This window comes from Egretta garzetta, unplaced genomic scaffold, assembly GCF_000687185.1.
Source record: "Egretta garzetta isolate BGI_Z169 unplaced genomic scaffold, ASM68718v1 scaffold415, whole genome shotgun sequence".
NCBI lineage: Eukaryota > Metazoa > Chordata > Aves > Pelecaniformes > Ardeidae > Egretta > Egretta garzetta.
Window position 1 is genome coordinate 1,487,546 of NW_009259686.1, and position 18,195 is coordinate 1,505,740.

Consider the following 18,195-nt stretch of genomic DNA (forward strand, 5'->3'; position numbering starts at 1 on the left):
AAACAGTCCAAAGTAATATGTATAGTGATGAAATCACTAACAATCTGTTCAGATCCCTGCTAGCTGTCATGTTCTCATTGCACGAAAGAATATTGAAAAGTAAATGGCATTTATTTTAGAGAAACCGAAGAAAGGATGTAGATTAGAACTGAGGCTGGACATCAGCATTGGTGAAATTTGCATCAAGTGTGGGATGGCTTTTTAACATGTATAGTAAATCTCACATCAAGAACTTGTCATGCTACATCTGTTCAAGTAAAATTTAAGTAATTACCTTCCATATTTCAAAATGTAAATTTTGCATTGAAATATTTGGAGGGGTTTTGATAGCAACACTAGTTGGCAACATAGTTCTGTGATATTCAATTATACACTTTTTTCGTTAGAGGAAAAGCCTGGTTTTATTTTGTGTAAAATATTAAAATATGACTTTTTTAATAACATTATTTCACCAGGTACCACAAAGTAAACAAAGCATCATTCAGTTTTAAACTGAATGCATTTTCACTTGTTCTCCATGGGACTAGATCTCTCATTTTAGAACCCCTGTAATTTCCTATTAAGCGTAGTTTGAGTAACATGAAAGCCTATCTGTTAATTTGTGGATGACTTATTTGAAGTAGTATTTTGAACACAAATGTGGACACATGCATCAGTATTCTGTAGATAAGGATGGTCTGGGTAAACACAAAGTATTTTCATACTGTAACAATTAAACATGGTACTTCTGCTCAAAAATAACATTTCTCTGGAAGGCGGCATCAGTTTACGGGAATGTATGCAGGCCTTGCTGTAGTTCTTCACAGGACTCTAACAATCGGAGAAAATTAAGGTCAGTCGGAACACGAGTAGCACCTCTGTTTCTTTACCTATCTCAAAACAAGGACATAAAGATGACTCTAAATAGAGTTTCTTGTTTCTAGCCCGGTTTCTTGTCTCCAACAACAACCAAACTTGGATGCCTAAGGAGGAGTGTGAGAATAAGGCAAGCGTAAATGATTCTTCTTTCTCCCAAATCAAAACCACCTGCGGGCACTGGGTCTGTGTGTTAATAACACCCCCTCGACGGTGGTAATAACCGCCTTCAGCATCCCTTCGAGCCCAGAGTGTGTGTTCCTCTGATTGTAAACTAGGACCTTGTCTATCTCAGTTATTCTCAAGCAGTTCCTACTGAAGGTACGTATCTGTAGCTTCACTTTGGGAAAGCACACGGTCATCAGAAAACCCCTGCTACATGAAGAGGATTTTAGAAGTATTTACACTGGAGATTCATAAAATTACCCTGCACCCTGGGCCTCATGCACATGTCAGAGGAAGCATTCAGCTCCCCAGGAAGCATTTATGTACAACAGCTCGAGGAACTCCTGATCCTTATGCAAAAGTGTATCTAAACCCTGAGGATAACAAAAACAACTTTAATTTCTTCACACTGTCATGTTGGGCCAGAAATATGTTGCTGCTTTGAGTGCCTGTGTTTGTTTTTGCTTTTTTTTGTGCATCAGAGTCCTTTTCTTCTACTCTGTGGTACTGTTCTCTGTTTATCAAAACAGACTGTCTGAAGGAAAGGCAAAAACATCAATACTAGCAGTACTGGCATAGTTCCTAACAGATCCTGTTTATTTTCCAGAGAAAGCGTTGTTTTGAACTGGTCCAATCCTTGTATCTTTTCTTGCCTTTTATTTAATTGCATAGTTCAACTTTTGTTTTTCCACTTCTGAAACTTTAAAAATGTTCCAAGGAAGACGCAGATATCTCCTAAATTTGCTCCTTTTCAGTTACCAGCAGTGGGAGACCCTTCAGATGTAATCCACAGACCTAACCTGATCCAGGTTCTGTTGCTGGCAGCCTCTTGATCAAAACTGTTGTGCTTTTGTAGGAAACCTCCTGCTAACTTGGCCAACGTACAGTATTCACAAATTGTTACAGAGCAGTACAAAGGCCAGAATGCATCTGTTAGAATAACAGATTAAAGCCACTTGAAGATTGTTTCAGTGAGCTACAACATGCAAGTACTATGGGTCTTCATCAAATACTGCCTTGTTTCAGCAAGACAGCTTACAATGACACTCTGCTGCTCTCCAGTGCTAATACCAGTATAGAAAACTATACGTACCATTTTCTAATACTAATTTTAAAAGATCCTTTAGATATGGGTATCTTTAGGAAGGTACAGATAAGTGATTATTTACCCTTGAATTTGCAGGATTTGTTGAGCTATAGTTCTTACCTGCCATTTTCAGGATATATTTTTTTTTAAGCTGTCATATCCTTCCTCTGCTTCCCTTCTCCAAACTGAAAATGCGACCCTTTTAATCTCTTCTTGTTTGTAATGCAGGTGCTTTTTCTCCTTACATGTTTTAGTTGTTCTTTTCTGTGGTCTTCTCCGAGTCCATCGCACCCTCCTTGAGATACAGAGACCAGAACTGCACACAGTGTTTAAAATGTGGACTCACAATCTTTTTAAATATCTGCAAAGTGACTCACTTTGCCCTGTTCTCCATGTCCTTGCTGATGCTGCCCAGTATTTGGGGGGATTTGAGGCTGCTGCTGCACAATTGAGAGGATGGCTTCAGAGAAGGGTCAGTGACTCCCAAACTGTAACCACCAATTCCAAGTTAAGCATCGTGTAATCAGGGTTTCCATTATTTTTCCCCATGTTTGTTTACACTGAAGCTCAGCTGCCACATTTTCACCCTGTTTGCTCAGCTTTGAGGTCCTTTTGGAGTTCAGCCAGCGTTTGACTACCCAAAAGAGCTTAGGATCTTCTGAAAAAGATAGGAAAAATTGGAGGGTTCACTGTTTGCTCCCTTCTTCAGCTTATTGGTCATGACACAGAATAAAACCACTCCTGGTGTCAGTCCCCGGAGGACCCCAGTTGCTGGGTCTTTTCCATCCTGAAAAGTGACCATTAAGTCCTTCCAGTTGCTTCCTTTCCTTTAAGCAGCTTTCAGTCTATAAAACATCATTTCCTCTAATCCCATGGCAGCTTAATTTCTTTAATAGCCTTCCATGTGGAACCCTGTCAGAGGTTTTATGAAAATTTAAATATATCACGTCCAGTGAATCCCCTTTATCCGCCTGCTCCTTGACACTGTAGAAATCCAACAAATTGGTGAGACGGGATTTCCCTTTACAGAATCCACTTAGTGACCTTATTATAGACCCTGCTATCTTACCCGGGGATGTAAGATTCTTTGGTTTGTGTTTCCCAGCATCATCTCTAGAGCACTCGTTTGTAGAAGGGAAACTCCCCATTTTTCTGGCACAATGGCTGTTTGTGATGATAGGTTACACATCTTTGTTTTTAAATTCCACATTTGAGAGCTTTTGGATGAATGATGTCTGGTTTTGGTGACTTCCTGACATCTTAACTTGTTTATTTAGTCTAATACTTTCTGTCTGTTTATTTATTGATCTAGTTCCTTTGAGCGATCTGGTACAAAGAATGCAATGGGTGTAGGAATCAAACATTTTCAACAAGAAAGAATAATGCAAACAAATATTTCAGCTTCTCTTGCATGGGGTTATACTTCACCATGAGTGCTGCTCTTCACCTTTGTCATCCAGCAGTCCTACCAATGCCTTAGCTGGTTTACTGCTTTTGATGTATTCAATAAAGTTAAAATTGTTAGAGCATCCTTTGCATTTTTCAAGTTCCTTTTTAGTCCTCTTAATTTTATGTTTACATTTGGCATGAGCAGTTTTGTGGCTTTTCCTTATTTGGACAAGATTTTCCATTCCTCAAAGAGGAGAATGTAGGAATATAGTGGTAGCCTCCTTATTTTTCCCATTAAACCACACAGGTGGGTTTCAGACCCACACAGACTTTTTTTTTTTCAGTTTTACACATCTTTTACCTGGGTTTCACATGAAAGTTTTTCTGGGGTTTGGTATTTTAGGAGTTTTTCTAACAGCCTCTAGGCTGCCTCCTTTTGGACTGTTTCTTTTTTTACTTAGCCTTTTTCTGTCCCCCATTACATAGTTCCTTTAATTGTGCATTTGTGTGCTGTAGGCACTTTCTCTACAGTGCTGGAATTAATTGGATTGTGGTTGCAGAGCACTTCTCACTAACACTGTGCACCACTCAAGACCACATCAGGAATGGCATCTTTTCCTGTGGGTTTTGCAACTAGTTTTTCCAGGAAACAGTCTTTATTTTTCTTCTCTTTTTTTTTTTTCTTTTTTTTTTTTTTTTTTTTTTTTTTTTTTTCCCTGCCTCTACACCTCATCCTGATAGAACCATTGATGCAGTTCAATAAGGGAGCTGGATCTCTCGCTCCTGCTACCAGCTTTCTGTCTGTTCACCATTAATCAAAATCATCAGGAAGTCAATTAATATATCTATCTAATATATATTTTATTAGAGTCTGGGATTTCCATTCACAAGGATTTTATTGTGCTTCTGTCTCCTCATTATATACAGCTATTATTCTTTATATAATCCTTCACACACACTACCATTCCCTCACCTGTACATCCTATTCTGTTGTTTCTATAAACCTGGTAGCTTGGTGACGTTGCACGCTCCTTCAGGGTCACTGGGATACCTGCCGTACAGGGGTAATTTCTTTGTGCCAATAATTCTTGTTCTCCTGTCTTCATGTTTAGGCTTCTCATGTTGGTACAGAGGTGCTTCTGAATTTTGCCCTCATGTTGAATTTTAGCCACATCCACCTCATAAGTTATGTCACTCTGAACAGGTTGCTTTTCCTGACCTTTCACTTTCCCCAACTGCTAGTTGAAATGCTAAGACCTTTTCAGTTTTCATTGCCAGCACCTTAGTAATGATACAGGTGTGTCCCATTTCTCTTGTCTCAAAAGGTCCCCCAGCCCCTAAGGTGCTTCCTCCCTATGCTGTGTCCCTCGTGGATGCGTGGGGGCTCTGATCTCTGCATGCATCTCGGGCTTTGCGCAGGGGATTGGCAGTATTTCTGAGAGTGCTATTCCTCACGTCCCAGGCTTGTCTCCTGGCTGCAAGCTTGAATTTAGCCTGCAGAACATCCCCTCCATGCTTCCCTACATCAGCAGCACCAGCAAGTACCAGGGCTGCCCGTTCCTCCACTGGTCCACAGGTTAACCCCGGGGTACGACCTTCACTGTCCCCTGGATGTTTGTTCTCCCCTTTAGTGCTGCTTTGCTGTACCACTGCTTTATTTTGTTAGAGCAAGCCGTGAAATAGTTTCCTGTCAGCTCAACTTGAGGTGATGGAAAGCGTGAAGCTGAGAAACAACGCAGCACTTAAATTTATGTTTGTTTTGCCAATTGATTGTTAATTTGGTGTACAAAATAAATGAAAGTGGAGAGATGGGATTCATTTCTTTGAGGAGATAGTTTACAAACTGCTTTGGTAGCTGAACACTTGAGTCCAGACTAATGGAAACTTAAAAAGTGGAGAAACCAGCTACAGTTCAGAGGAATGTCTGTGCTGTCATGGTTTTGCCTGTAAAACTATGCACACCACAACATGCAATGTTCTGTTACTGAAGAGACATATTCTTACACGTTTGAAATTACTTAGAATAAATATACATTATTCAGATTCCAGTTTCCTGGGACATGACTTTCAGTTCATCATAAACATTACTGAAATCTGTTAAAACAGGAGAGAATTGTGGGTTCTAAGTGGACATGGCTGTATCAGGCTTCAGTTTCTCCTTTCTTAATTTTGAAGGACTTTGGCAATAATTACATTGCAGTAAAAAGATCCAATGTAGGAGGTTGAAATCTGAGCTACTTTATTGCTGTCATATTTAAAGTGCATATAAAAATAGCCTTCATTAGTAATTGAAAACTGGAATATCTGTTTAAGTGTAATGCCACCGTCACAACTTTCTTAAGGGGCAAGGCAAATAATTTGGAGTGGTGGAATGAACTTCTGTGGTAGCATTAAGGGGAAGGTGGTCTGAGGCCATTTGTATATCCCTTCTCAGTTACAGGTGTGTCTGTGCTTTGGAGCTTCTCTCCTTCCCTCACTTTCCCTGGTAATGCTGATAATTCAAAACAGAATTAATTGGCTTTTGAAGGTGAGGATTTGAAAACTGGTAGAATTTTGTGGAAGCTCTAGCCAGCAAAACACCCTTCCAAAACATTTGTTTGCAATTAAAAACTCTTAGGATCCAATTCCTTTCCTGGAGGCTGTTGCACCCCGTTCATTAATCCTAGTTCTCCACTGAATCCTTCAGTCCTGTGTTAGTGTGAATCCTGTCAAGCAAAAGGAAGGCCACAGTGTCACAGTTTAAGAACAAAAAATGCTCGATCCACCTTATCATTTTCCCATCCTTCCTTCTGCTGTGGTTGGTTACTAGAAGCATTAAAACATGCTGCACTTGTGTCTGTTATTTAGCCAGATAGAAAGCTTTATTAAGAAATTATCACACACAAGACAGTCAGCCCACTTGGCTCCCACACAAGTTGTTAGTGTTCATTTAACCCAAATCATACTGTGTTCTTGCTTGACTAATGCTGTCCCCAATATGATGCTTTATTATAGTGCACGATTTGCATATATGTTTTGTCTTTTGAAGGGAAGTTCAGCCTTCCTTGTTCCTGCTGTTTATTGTCATAGAATCATAGAATAATTGGGGTTGGAAGGGACCTTTAAAGGCCATCCAGGCCAACCTCCCCCCTGCCATGAGCAGGGACATCTTCAACTCTATCAGGTTGCTCAGAGCCCCATCCAACCTGACCTTGAATGATTCCAGGTATGGGGCATCCACAACCTCTCTGGGCAACCCGTTCCAGTGTTTTACCACCCTCCTTGTAAAGAATTTCTTCCTTATATCTAGTCTAAATCTACCCTCTTTTAGTTTAAAACCATTACCCCTTGTCCTATCGCAACAGGCCCTGACAGAAAGTATGTCTCCCTCTTTCTTATAAGCCCCCTTTATATATTGAAAGGCTGCAATAAGGTCTCCCTACAGCCTTCTCTTCTCCAGGTTGAACGACCCCAACTCTCTCAGCCTGTCTTCATAACAGAGGTGCTCCAGCCCTCAGATCTTTGTTGTGGCCCTCCTCTGGATGCCCTCCAACAGGTCCATGTCCTTCTTATGTGGAGCTGGACACAGCGCTCCAGGTTGGAGTCTCACCAGAGCAGAGTAGAGGGGCAGAATCACCTCCTCTGACCCGCTGGCCATGCTGATTTTCATGCAGCCCAGGGTACGGTTGGCCTTCTGGGCTGCCAGCGCACATTGCCGGCTCATGTCCAGCTTTTCATCCCAGTAGCCCCAAGTTCCTCTCGGCAGGGCTGCTCTCAATTCCTTAATCTCTCAGCCTGTACTGATACTGAGGGTTACCCTCACCCATGTGCAGGACCTTGCACTTGGCTTTGCTGAACCTCATGGGGTTCACATAGGCCCACTTCTCGAGTTTGTCCAGGTCCCTCTGGATGGCATCCCATCCCTCAGGCATGTGAACTGCACCACTTAGCTTGGTGTCATCTGCAAACTTGCTGAGGGTGAACTCGAGCCCACTGTCTATCTCATTGATGAAGATATTAAACAGTACTGGTCCCAGTACGGACCCCTGAGGGACACCACTTGTCACCAGTTTCCACCTGGACATTGAGCTGCTGACTCTGTGGATGCAACCATCCAACCAATTCCTCATCCACCAAACAGTCCCCCATTAAATCCGTATCTCTCCAATTTAGAGAGAAGGATCTGGTAGGGGACCGTGTCAGAGGCCTTACAGAAGTCCAGACAAATGACATCCTTAGCTCTTCCCTTGTCCACTGATGCAGTCACTCCATCATAGAAGGCCATTAGGTTGGTCAGGCAGGACTTGCCCTTGGTGAGGCCATGCTGGCTGTCTTGAATCACCTCCCTGGCCTCCATGTGCCTTTTATAACAAATTCTGGCAAGTTTAGAGGTCCGAAAAGCCTGTCAGATGTTGGCCTTAAGGGCTGGTGTCCCTGAAGTTGGATGTAATTTGTACATAATAAATTGCTTCAATAAGATTTTGTTTATTAGCTTAATTACAGAAGTCTTTTGGGAGTTAAGCTAATGTGAAATTAAGGGTCATGGGACCACCACAAACCTTCAGAGGTTGTGGTGATAAAATCCAGCTGTTTTTTCTCAAAAACAACCTCTCAATATATTGTTCTTATCCAGTGGTGTTCTTATGAGATTGCAGAGATGTTGTGCGTCTAAAAAAAAATAAAAGGATTAGTTGCATTAAACCCTGGCATGAATTGGGTAATTAAAGACTAGCCAGATTCCCTGACTGGCTTGATTGCTTGCATTACAATGTCATCTGCAGATGTCCTGGATGCCCAGGCTTTGGATGAAATGGCCTTGAATCCATGGGTGATCCTATCTAGGGGAGCACCTGCAGATCATACAGCCTTTGGCAAGACTATACTAAGTCTCACACTGCAAGGGAGGGTAAGGCTGTGGGGAAGGGCATTGGGATTTACAAAGGTGGGAAATTAAGATGAAGTTTTAGGATCTTCACATATGGGGACTCAATTTGGACTGGTTGAAGAAGACCAGTGTGGGAAGTAGTAAGAATCAACTTGCATTGGAACTTGGGCATAAGGTAGAAAACCAGCAGCTTAGATATTTGTGGAGGGTATTTTGCTTTCTAAGCAGATTTGTAGAGTTGCTACTTTCAGCTTTGGTGTGGGAAGGTCTTTCTTTTGAAACACTTAGCTCTTATTCCTGTTTTGTTAACTAGAGTTATCAATTATTATTGGTGATGCACTCTGCTGTCTTTAAATGACCCATTGTCAATATTTTTTTAAGCAGCATAGCATTAGTTTTAAAAATACCATGTAGCTATTAATAATGCTTTCTCATCTAACTTAGAATTTTGCTCAGTTTATAATTTGCCTTAATAATTTATAACTGAGGTTATAAATGACATCAGGAAAGAGTTTTCTTCCTATACAGAACAACCAACGTGCTATGAAGCAAAGAAACATACACTATACAATGCACAGAATGTTTCAAATATCTTTTAAAGCTAGATCCTCAGCCCTAGCTGAATATGCATAGCATAGACGCTTTTTATAGGAGTCTAGTACAAAAAAGCCTGTATCATCTGGCTTCCGGGCATTTGTTTTCTAGATGCACTTTGCATATGTTTAGAGTGTTCCACTTACTAGGTAATGCCACTCAAAAAAAGGATTTGGACATCAGTGAACATTACAAGCATTTAAGACATGGATAATACGTCTGTCATTTTAAAATATTAATAGTATGTTTTTAAGTGCTCATATAGTAAATGACCTTCATACAGTGGCCTGGATAGTACCCACAGAGAAACAGATCTGGAAAATCCTTCCTTACCATTAAGAGCAAGAGGAAGAAATTGCTTTCAGATACACAAGCAGCTGATTTCTTCGTGATTAGTAAAAATGTTGCACATAAGCCTGAAGACAATATCTATGCCTACCATCACTCTGGACCTCCAAGTACTGAACTTGCCTGCCATCTAACAGCTGTAACTAGGAGGTGGTTTCACCAGAAACTTTTTAGCGACAGTTGTGTTTGCTGCTCCATGGCTAAGAGGTGGACTCGTTTCTGGTTAGAGCCCTCAGCCATTTCTTCAGCTGATGGTGCGTGGGCCACGTCGCTCCCGTTACGCTATGGTGCGGTTCAGTGACAGGCGCTCTCTGCCTCAGATCTCAACAAAGCTGCAGACAGGACCTTACAAATTTCTGCATCAAAATGCTGTAAGGCTTTACCAATCTCTTTTCTCTCTTCTCCTTCCCTCCCCCTCTACAAGCACTCAAACAGATTTATATGAACAGGCTTTTAAATATCTTTAAGGCAATTTCTAGTATGTGATAAGGATTGCTTTTACAGCAAAGTCCTTAAAAATAAATAACCCTGTAAAGAAGAATAACAAATAGGGGGATATCTGCTTTGGCAGACAATAATGAAGATGTACATGCAGCGACAGTTATTTTGCACAGTCATTCCTCAAGATACCCCTAACAGTTATGGGTCAAAGTCTTCTGTACATCTGCACTGCTGTCCAAAAAATGTCAACAACCCAGGACCACCCAGTCTGTGTTACATTTGTTGCCCATCTGTATTGTAGGAAGGTACTTCTGGTCCCTTTTCAAAATACAAAGATTGTGCAAATTTCTAGGGACTTCCATCCTCACATCATGCATCTCTTTGTACAGGGATGCTATGATTACAATACCCCTTGCTACTGATAAATGCAAATGATTATTAATACACAAATACTGGTGGCTTTTTCATCCCATGTGCAGTATTTTTACCCCTTGTTAGTTGTAAGAAATCCCACAAGGCTATTTGAGTAATGGAGTTTTGTGTGTAATTGGCTTAATGCTTGCTTGCTAAATTTTTCTAGGGATAAATTGAGGAAATGGGGGAGGGAGGTTGCAATAGGGCTGTCTTGAGCTTTGTAAGACAGAAGAAAAATGAAGGGATGGAAAGCGGTATTTTGTTCTGAGTCTTTCGCCCTATTGTGCTTTTTAATTATAGGTTATTACTTAAAGCGAAGCCCACTTCCTCCTGGAGATGCATTGGGAAATGACTGCAATTCTGATTTTGTCATCTAGGAGCAAACAAAATTTAGATTTCAAAAAGGACAAGCAAAGAGGATTGCTAACTTTATTCAGAATTGCAGGCTGGATTACGTTATGACATCAAACAGTGCATCCCACGCTACAGAATGCGTAGATTGCTGCTGACGTAGAAAAGTGCAACGTTTTCAAGCACAGCATTTTACAGTTAACAGGGTGCATTTCAGGACAAATTTTCCATGCTGCACATGATAACAGGCCACCATTTCAGAAGTGTGTAGGCCAGATGGCTTCTAAGTTCAGTGAAGTGCTCAGGATTCAAACATAATGAGGGGAGGCTTTTGAAAACTGAAGTTAGGCTTCCAAGGCGCTTGCAGCTACGAGTTCAGATTTTCGGTGTATTTTAGACAAATAAATGCTCTACAGTGTTTTTGTAACTCAGTCCTGTTGGTTTACTTTCTTTTTAGAGTTTCTTTGCAAGGAATGCCCGAGAGTTCATATTTTCATTGATCGAATTGAACTGAAGGACATTCCAGAAGAGCAGATGTATATGAGAAGGTGGCTTCATGAACGTTTTGAAATAAAGGACAAGTGAGTAACAACATGCTGCACTTTCTGTTCAAAGAAGCTGTTTTCTTTTCTATTGACAGATATACCCATGATTTCTGTGTTACCAGCAGTGCAAGCTGTAGGGCTCTCTGAAGAGAGGTGGTGTTGGTATGCGTGTGCTTATTTTGTATAATACCCTTGTGGTTAAAGCTTTTGCTCAGAAGGTTGGGACTCCTGGGTTTTAGACCTTTCTTAGACTGAAGAGCTGTGAATCCATGTTCCAGGCGAGATTCATATTTATCCGAATACTCTCCATTTATTTCCTCAAAGCTGAGTCACGCACAGCCAGGAACATAAGACACCCACAGTAGGCAAGCAAGCAAGAAGCAGTTTGATTTGATCCTCGTAATCCAAGTTAGGTTAGAGTTAGAAAGGGGCAGGTGTTGATCTAATCTCTTCCGCTAAAATTGTGTATGCGTCTTCCATCAGACAGCGACTGGATGAAAACACAAGTAACCCCGAGATCCCTACCTTCACTGGGGAAATTAGGTGAAGTAGAAGTTTCATTTGTCCATCTTTGAATCGTGGTAGACCTAAAGTGCCTGGCTCCCTCCAGCATCTCCAGCTAAGGTCACTAGTGAGCTATATGCCACAGATCCTGAGAGACCTTGTGCCTAAACGTGGGATTTAAGTATTGTTTGAGAGACGATGGTTTAATGTGCCACATCTCAAGTCCATCTTAAGGGAGCTGAATCTGTTAAGTTTTTAAATCCTTGAGTACCTTGTGTGAGAGAGAAATTTCCCTGGTTCTTCAAGTATGTTCTGCTTTAAAATTGTTCTGGCAGTCTCACACTCCATGGAAGTAAAAAACAGATTTGTCTGGTGATCTTTGAATCTATGTAAAAGTTAACATGATGATCTGTAAATGTGGCACTATTACTAAAGTGTCATAGAGGTTTAGGATCACTAAGTGATTTTTCTTTTCTTCACTTTTGAGAGACAAGAAAGTCTGAATTTCATTCTATTGACAAGTAACTGATAAATAAAATAAAAGGCTTTCCAGTGGCCCACAAGTAGTCTTCTGGTGAAGGCCAGCAAACCCTGATCATTTATCACAGAATCACAGAATCACAGAATCGTAAGGGTTGGAAGGGACCTCAGGAGATCATCTAGTCCAACCCCCCTGCTAAAGCAGGCTCACCTAGAGCATGCTACACAGGACTTCATCCAGGCGGGCTTTGAATATCTCCAGAGAAGGAGACTCCACAACCTCCCTGGGCAGCCTGTTCCAGTGCTCTGCCACCCTCAGAGTGAAGAAGTTCTTCCTCATATTCAACTGAAACCTCTCGTGTTTCAGTTTGCATCCATTGCCCCTAGTCCTGTCGCTGGACACCACTGCAAACAGACTGCTTCCGTCCTCTTGACTTCCGCCCTTAAGATATTTGTATGCGTTGATGAGATCCCCTCTCAGTCTTCTCTTCTTCAGGCTGAACAAGCCCAACTCTCTCAGCCTTTCCTCGTAGGGGAGATGCTCCAGTCCCTTTATCATTCTAGTAGCTCTCCTCTGGACTCTTTCCAGGAGTTCTTCGTCTTTCTTGAACTGGGGAGCCCAGAACTGGACACAGTACTCCAGGTGGGGTCTCACCAGGGCAGAGTAGAGGGGGAGGAGAACCTCCCTCGACCTGCTGGCCACACTCCTCTTAATACACCCCAGGATACCATTGGCCTTCTTGGCAACAAGGGCACATTGCTGGCTCATGGTCAGCTTATTGCCCACCAGGACTCCCAGGTCCCTCTCAGCAGAGCTGCTATCTAGCAGGTCACCCCCCAGCCTGTAATGGTGCATGGGGTTCGACCTCCCCAGGTGCAGCACTCGACTAAGGTTCTCATTTGTCCAGTATTCCAACTTCTCACACATTGAATATGTAAATGAAGAATCAAATTCACCATAGCAACATCCCTAAAGCATGATATTTTTTTTTTTTTTTTCCCCTCTGCAGTATCTTTCCAGCTTTTGAGAGGGTAGGGGAAACCCCAAGCCTGAAACCAACAACTCAAGAATTTTCTGGGTGTTGGTAGTCTTTATGCATCCCCAAGGGGAGGTGCATAATATCCAACCCTATTTCACACATAGAACAAAGAAAAACAGTATCTAGTCAATTGTAAAGATATATAACGCAGTTAGCAGCCAACATGACACATCTTGTTTATTATCTGCTTTATGTCATTGTCAGGAATTGAAACTGTGGGACTACCCACAAATGATGACTGAGTTAGCAGAACACCCAGTGGTACTGGAAGGTTATTTTTCTTTAGGTCGAAGGGAAGATACTGAGGGATTGGTGGGTGTGGGTCTTGGGTTTAGGTTGGATGTTTTTTGGTTTGGTTTTTTTGTGGTGTGTTGTTTCTGGTTTGGTTTTTTTTCTTCTTGAAGCACAGTGCAGAAGACAGTTGCTCAGTCTTACAGCCAGAGGTCTTTTTTTGAATAGACCTCTTTTTTTTGAATAGACTGTATCCTAATTTAATTTGTCTATAGGAGCATATTGTCTTCCATTTTAAGAAGAAATAAAATTTCGGTAGTACATAATGGAAGTTTTAAAGCTTTTTCTCTGAAACGAAATATAACACAAACCCTCCAAAAAAAAAAAAAAGCTATGTAAGCTCCATCGGGGCCCATGGACTTGTGGGTGTCCAGCTTCCTTAAAAGATCCCTAACCTGATCCGCATCAACAGAAGGAAGGTCTTCCTTTCTCCAAGCTAGCTCGCTTACCAGCCAGGACTGGGGAGCCTGAGGGCCAGCCTCAACAGTGAAGACTGAAGCAAAGAAGGCATTCAGTAGCTCTGCCTTCTCTGTATCTTCTGTCACCAGGGCACCCGTTTCATTCAGCAGCGGTCCCACATTACCCCTGGTCTTACGCTTACTGCTGACATACTTGAAGAAGCCCTTCTTGTTGTTCTTGATGTCCTTTGCCAAACTCAGTTCCAGGTGAGCCTTGGCCTTTCTGGTAGCTTCCCTACATGATCTGGCAGCTTTCCTGTATGCCTCCCAAGTGGCCTGACCCTCCTTCCACATTCCATGGAGCTTACCCTTTTCTTTGAGTTTCACTAGAAGCTCCTTGTTCATCTATGTCTCATTGGAGACTCCTGTTGACTGGAACATCTTTCCTGGAACCAAAGAAGGCTGTCAGGTGAATTTAGAGATATTTAAAACAGAATCCCAGAATTTTTGAATTCATTTATTACTGGTTTTCAAAAACAGGAGAAAAAAATTCCTACTAAACCTGTAGTTTTACTCTTGCATGTTTGTTACTACTTTATTTCATGAAGATAATTCCCCCCTGCCTTCAGTGTTCAGTTACTAACTGTGTGCTATTTTGTCCTACGATACTGCCCAGTAGTACTCTGGGCTTATTTGCTAAACACTGAATGAAAAGGATTCTTTTCAACTTTTACAGTCAGCATTAAAATTGGTCCCTCCGGAAAATCTGCTTTTATTGCTCACAAGGGTTCAGGTTGAGTACTCTGGCGTGCAACGGTACTTTGAATGCGTCATATTCTTAAGGCATACTGATTGCTTAAGCTTGTTACGGGTGAGCTGCTACGTATTGTTAAACAGTTTGTTAAATAACATGGGATTGGAAGCAGTTATTGGATAAAAGTTAAGTTGCTTAAAAGTTCCTATGCTAATGCATAACTTTGACCATCTCCTTTTGTCTGCTTGTAGGTTACTAATAGAGTTTTATGATGCGAAGGATTCTAAAAGAAGAAATAAGTTCCCTGGAAAAAGTGTTCATTCCAAACTAAGCCTCAAGAAAACTTTGCCATCTTTGCTGTTTTTAGGTGGCCTGACTGCTAGTATGCTTCTGACAGAATCTGGAAGGAAACTCTATGTAAAAACATGGATATACGGGACTTTAATTGGCTGCCTGTGGGTTAGCATTAAACCATAAGCAGATGTTAGTCTCCAATCAGTGAAATGTGCAGTCTTTTCTTGCACATTGCACCAAACTTTTTCCTGACTTTATAGTAAAAAAGTGTAAATAAAGCCTTATTGATCGAACATTGGAAATAATACAATTTGTGACTTAAGCCTCTGTGTGGTTGGTCTGGGGAAAATAAATGTAGATTTTCAAATTTGCTACTCATTTTTGCTGGAATAATGAGAGATAAACAGAGTCATATGATAAATTGCTTTCCCCATGAACTAACATCCATCTCTGTCTGCAGATACGATGAAGTATGAGTTATGCATAGGGGTGTCTTAAGTGGACCTGTGAATGTATTTACAGAGAATAATTTAGGGTATATATTTATTCTTCTGATAGTCACGTTGAATTTTCGTTACTCTTCGGTGCATTGCAGCAGCTCAGTTGCATCTATCCCAGCTGTATCGCAACTAAAATCAAAACTTTTTTTTCTTTTTTTTAGGTTTTGCTTTTCAGTTTTAGCTAAATCCTGTGTTCTTTAAAAGGGACTATGTAAGCTGGCAAATCATGAGATGTTACCTGAAGCAGAATAAAGTGTTCCCGAGAACTACTGTTCATGGGGAAGAAGCTCTGTTTATCTAGTGCATGATTTTTGATTATATTGCAGTATTAGCTGATTATTTTACATACGCAAAACATTAAGTTTTACTGGGCAAACAGCTTATTTTGCGCACCCTGTATTTGTGCATAAAAGGAATGTACGCAGTATAATGAAATGTTAAGTTTTTGTTTCTGGCCTAACCAGACTGTAGCCTACCTTGTGTCTGCGTTCTCCCTAAGGCCTCGAGAGTTTCAGCTGAGCTCACAGACCTTTCGTGTCTACGTGCCATACGCGGAAGTTTCCTGTTACCTCACGATTTTCTGGAAGCAAACTCTGTCATTTGGTGATGCGCAGAATTGCTGTAACTTCAGGAGCGTAAGGGTATGGTAACGAGGAACCTCCAGATGTTCCTGCTAAATCCGAAGCATGTGCCTTTTCCTACTAATCTGATTTAGCCTGATGTTTCATAATCCGGCCATCATCTCCATGCTGTGATATCACTCTGGATTCTCAGATCATTGTAGGCGATGCAGACTGCAGCTGGATTGAAGTTACAGGGTCGATGTATACCATTTGCACAATAGACTAGTAGTGAAAGAAATGCATATCCTGTCAGTATTTCACCTGCTTGAAAATACAATTTAAAAAGCAAAATCAACAATCCCTTACTACCAGAAAGTCTGCAATTCCCCGTGGCTGGGATTTTTGTTGGGGAAGCACTATTTCCTGGTATCAAGGGAATAGTCCATACGTACAGTGATGGGGTAGGAAAGAGGATGTACTTCATCTTCTTCCACCAGGCAATAGGACTCCCTGTATCAAAATGAAAGAACTAGAAAATATTTTTATATCACGCTTGCAAGCTTTAAATGCGCATCTCCTTTTAGCTTCCGTGCAATTTGTCTTGCATTAGAGTCCATCGTGAGTTAAATGTCTCTTTAAATTATAACTCAGTTTTTCAGGTTCCACCATTGCCAGTTAATTAAAGATACTGCTTTTACTGCGTGGGTTTGGGGTTTTTTGTTGGGGTTTTTTTTCAGAATTTTGTAGAGAAATTACTGTTCCACCTTAAAACTGTTCAGTGCAACTTTCAGTTCGCAGTTCTGTGTCCTTCCATAATGGATTTTGTCACTGGAGTTATTTATATCGGTGACTGATTCAGGATATGTTGATGAACCATTTTAAAAACAATGACTGGGAACAATGTTGAAAAACAGTATTGTTGTGAGGCTGTGAAACCAGAAAAAAAAAAAAAAAAAAGCCATTTTATGTAACAGCCAAATGTGCTCACATGTAGTTCTTCCTATTCTCAGCTGACCCTTTCCAGTGGGTATAACCAGAAAGCAGTGTTCCTACGTTAGTGTGATTTGCAATCATGGAATGAAATTTTACTCTGACAGGACTAAATTTCTTTGTAACAGCTAAGAATAACAGTTGATTATACATCAGAAATAAATGCAAACTGCTTAATTCATTTGTAGAAAAGTAAGTGCTATTTTGGAGAGCCTAATTACCACAAAATATTGGATCTCTCTTGCTGTTTAAGTACCAGGAATATAATTGATGCAGTGCAACAAACAGGATGTTTATTTTGAACCTTATTCTCTATGTTAATCTTAATTTTTTTTTTCTTGCCATTAATTTATAAAGTTTTGAAACTGTAATTTGCTGATGTATTTGGCGTTGGGAGTTATCACATGCTATTTCTAAATATGCACTGATATTAACTTGAAATATTTCTTCATTAAAATAAGAAGAGCCAATGCTCATTCAACTTTTCTGTCCCGTCTACTTGTTCAATTTTTTCTGTGCTTTTATGTTTGTAACTTGGTTAACAGGGACTGCTTACAAAAAGCCTACGAGTGTGGGTTTCGGTCCTTGACAGGACGATTTGTGTGAGAAACAGTCAACGAAAAGAAAACAGCTTGCCTTTTATTTTTTTGTCTGCGCAGCTAAAATGCATTAGAATCGATTTGTGCGTGTTCCAACACAACACACGGCCAGGTCGGTTGGATTACAGTTCACCAGCGAACACCTGCACCGCTTGTTGCCTGTTAGTAACATTTGTTGATGCGCAGTACCACAGCTCTGCCCAGGATTCAGGCTCTGCCGCATGATGGGTCTTGCACAGGCAGCACTGGCAGGCAGGCTGGATGGACGCGGGCGCTGGGAAGAGGTATCACAAACAAATAGAATCATAGAATCATAGAATGTTTTGGGTTGGAAGGGACCCCTAGAGGTCATCTAGTCCAACCCCCCCGCAGGAGCAGGGACACCGCTAACTAGATCAGGTTGCTCAGAGCCCCGTCCAACCTGGTCTTGAATGTTTCCAGGGACAGGGCCTCCACTACCTCTCTGGGCAACCTGTTCCGGTGTTTCACCACCCTCATTGTAAAGAACTTCTTCCTTATATCTAGTCTAAACCTACCCTGGTTTAGTTTAAAACCATTACCCCTTGTCCTGTCACAGCTGGCCCTACTAAAAAGATTTTCCCCATCTTTCCTATAGGCCCCCTTTAGGTACCGAAAGGCCGCAATCAGGTCTCCCCACAGCCTTCTCTTCTCCAGGCTGAACAAGCCCAACTCCCTCAGCCTGTCCTCATAGGAGAGGTGCTCCAGCCC

At 41.3% G+C, this 18,195-nt stretch overlaps 1 protein-coding gene across 1 annotated transcript in view; it reads left to right on the forward strand.

Moving 5' to 3' along the window:
- Window positions 1-16,877, forward strand: part of AGPAT5 (1-acylglycerol-3-phosphate O-acyltransferase 5) — a 61,455-nt gene extending 44,578 nt beyond the window's left edge. Inside the window, exons 9-10 of the mRNA XM_009638765.2 lie at window positions 10,966-11,089; window positions 14,772-16,877. Coding sequence (XP_009637060.2) covers window positions 10,966-11,089; window positions 14,772-14,997 — 350 coding nt within the window. The 3' untranslated portion in view covers window positions 14,998-16,877. The remainder of the gene's footprint in view (window positions 1-10,965; window positions 11,090-14,771) is intronic.
- Window positions 16,878-18,195: the final 1,318 nt, after the last annotated feature.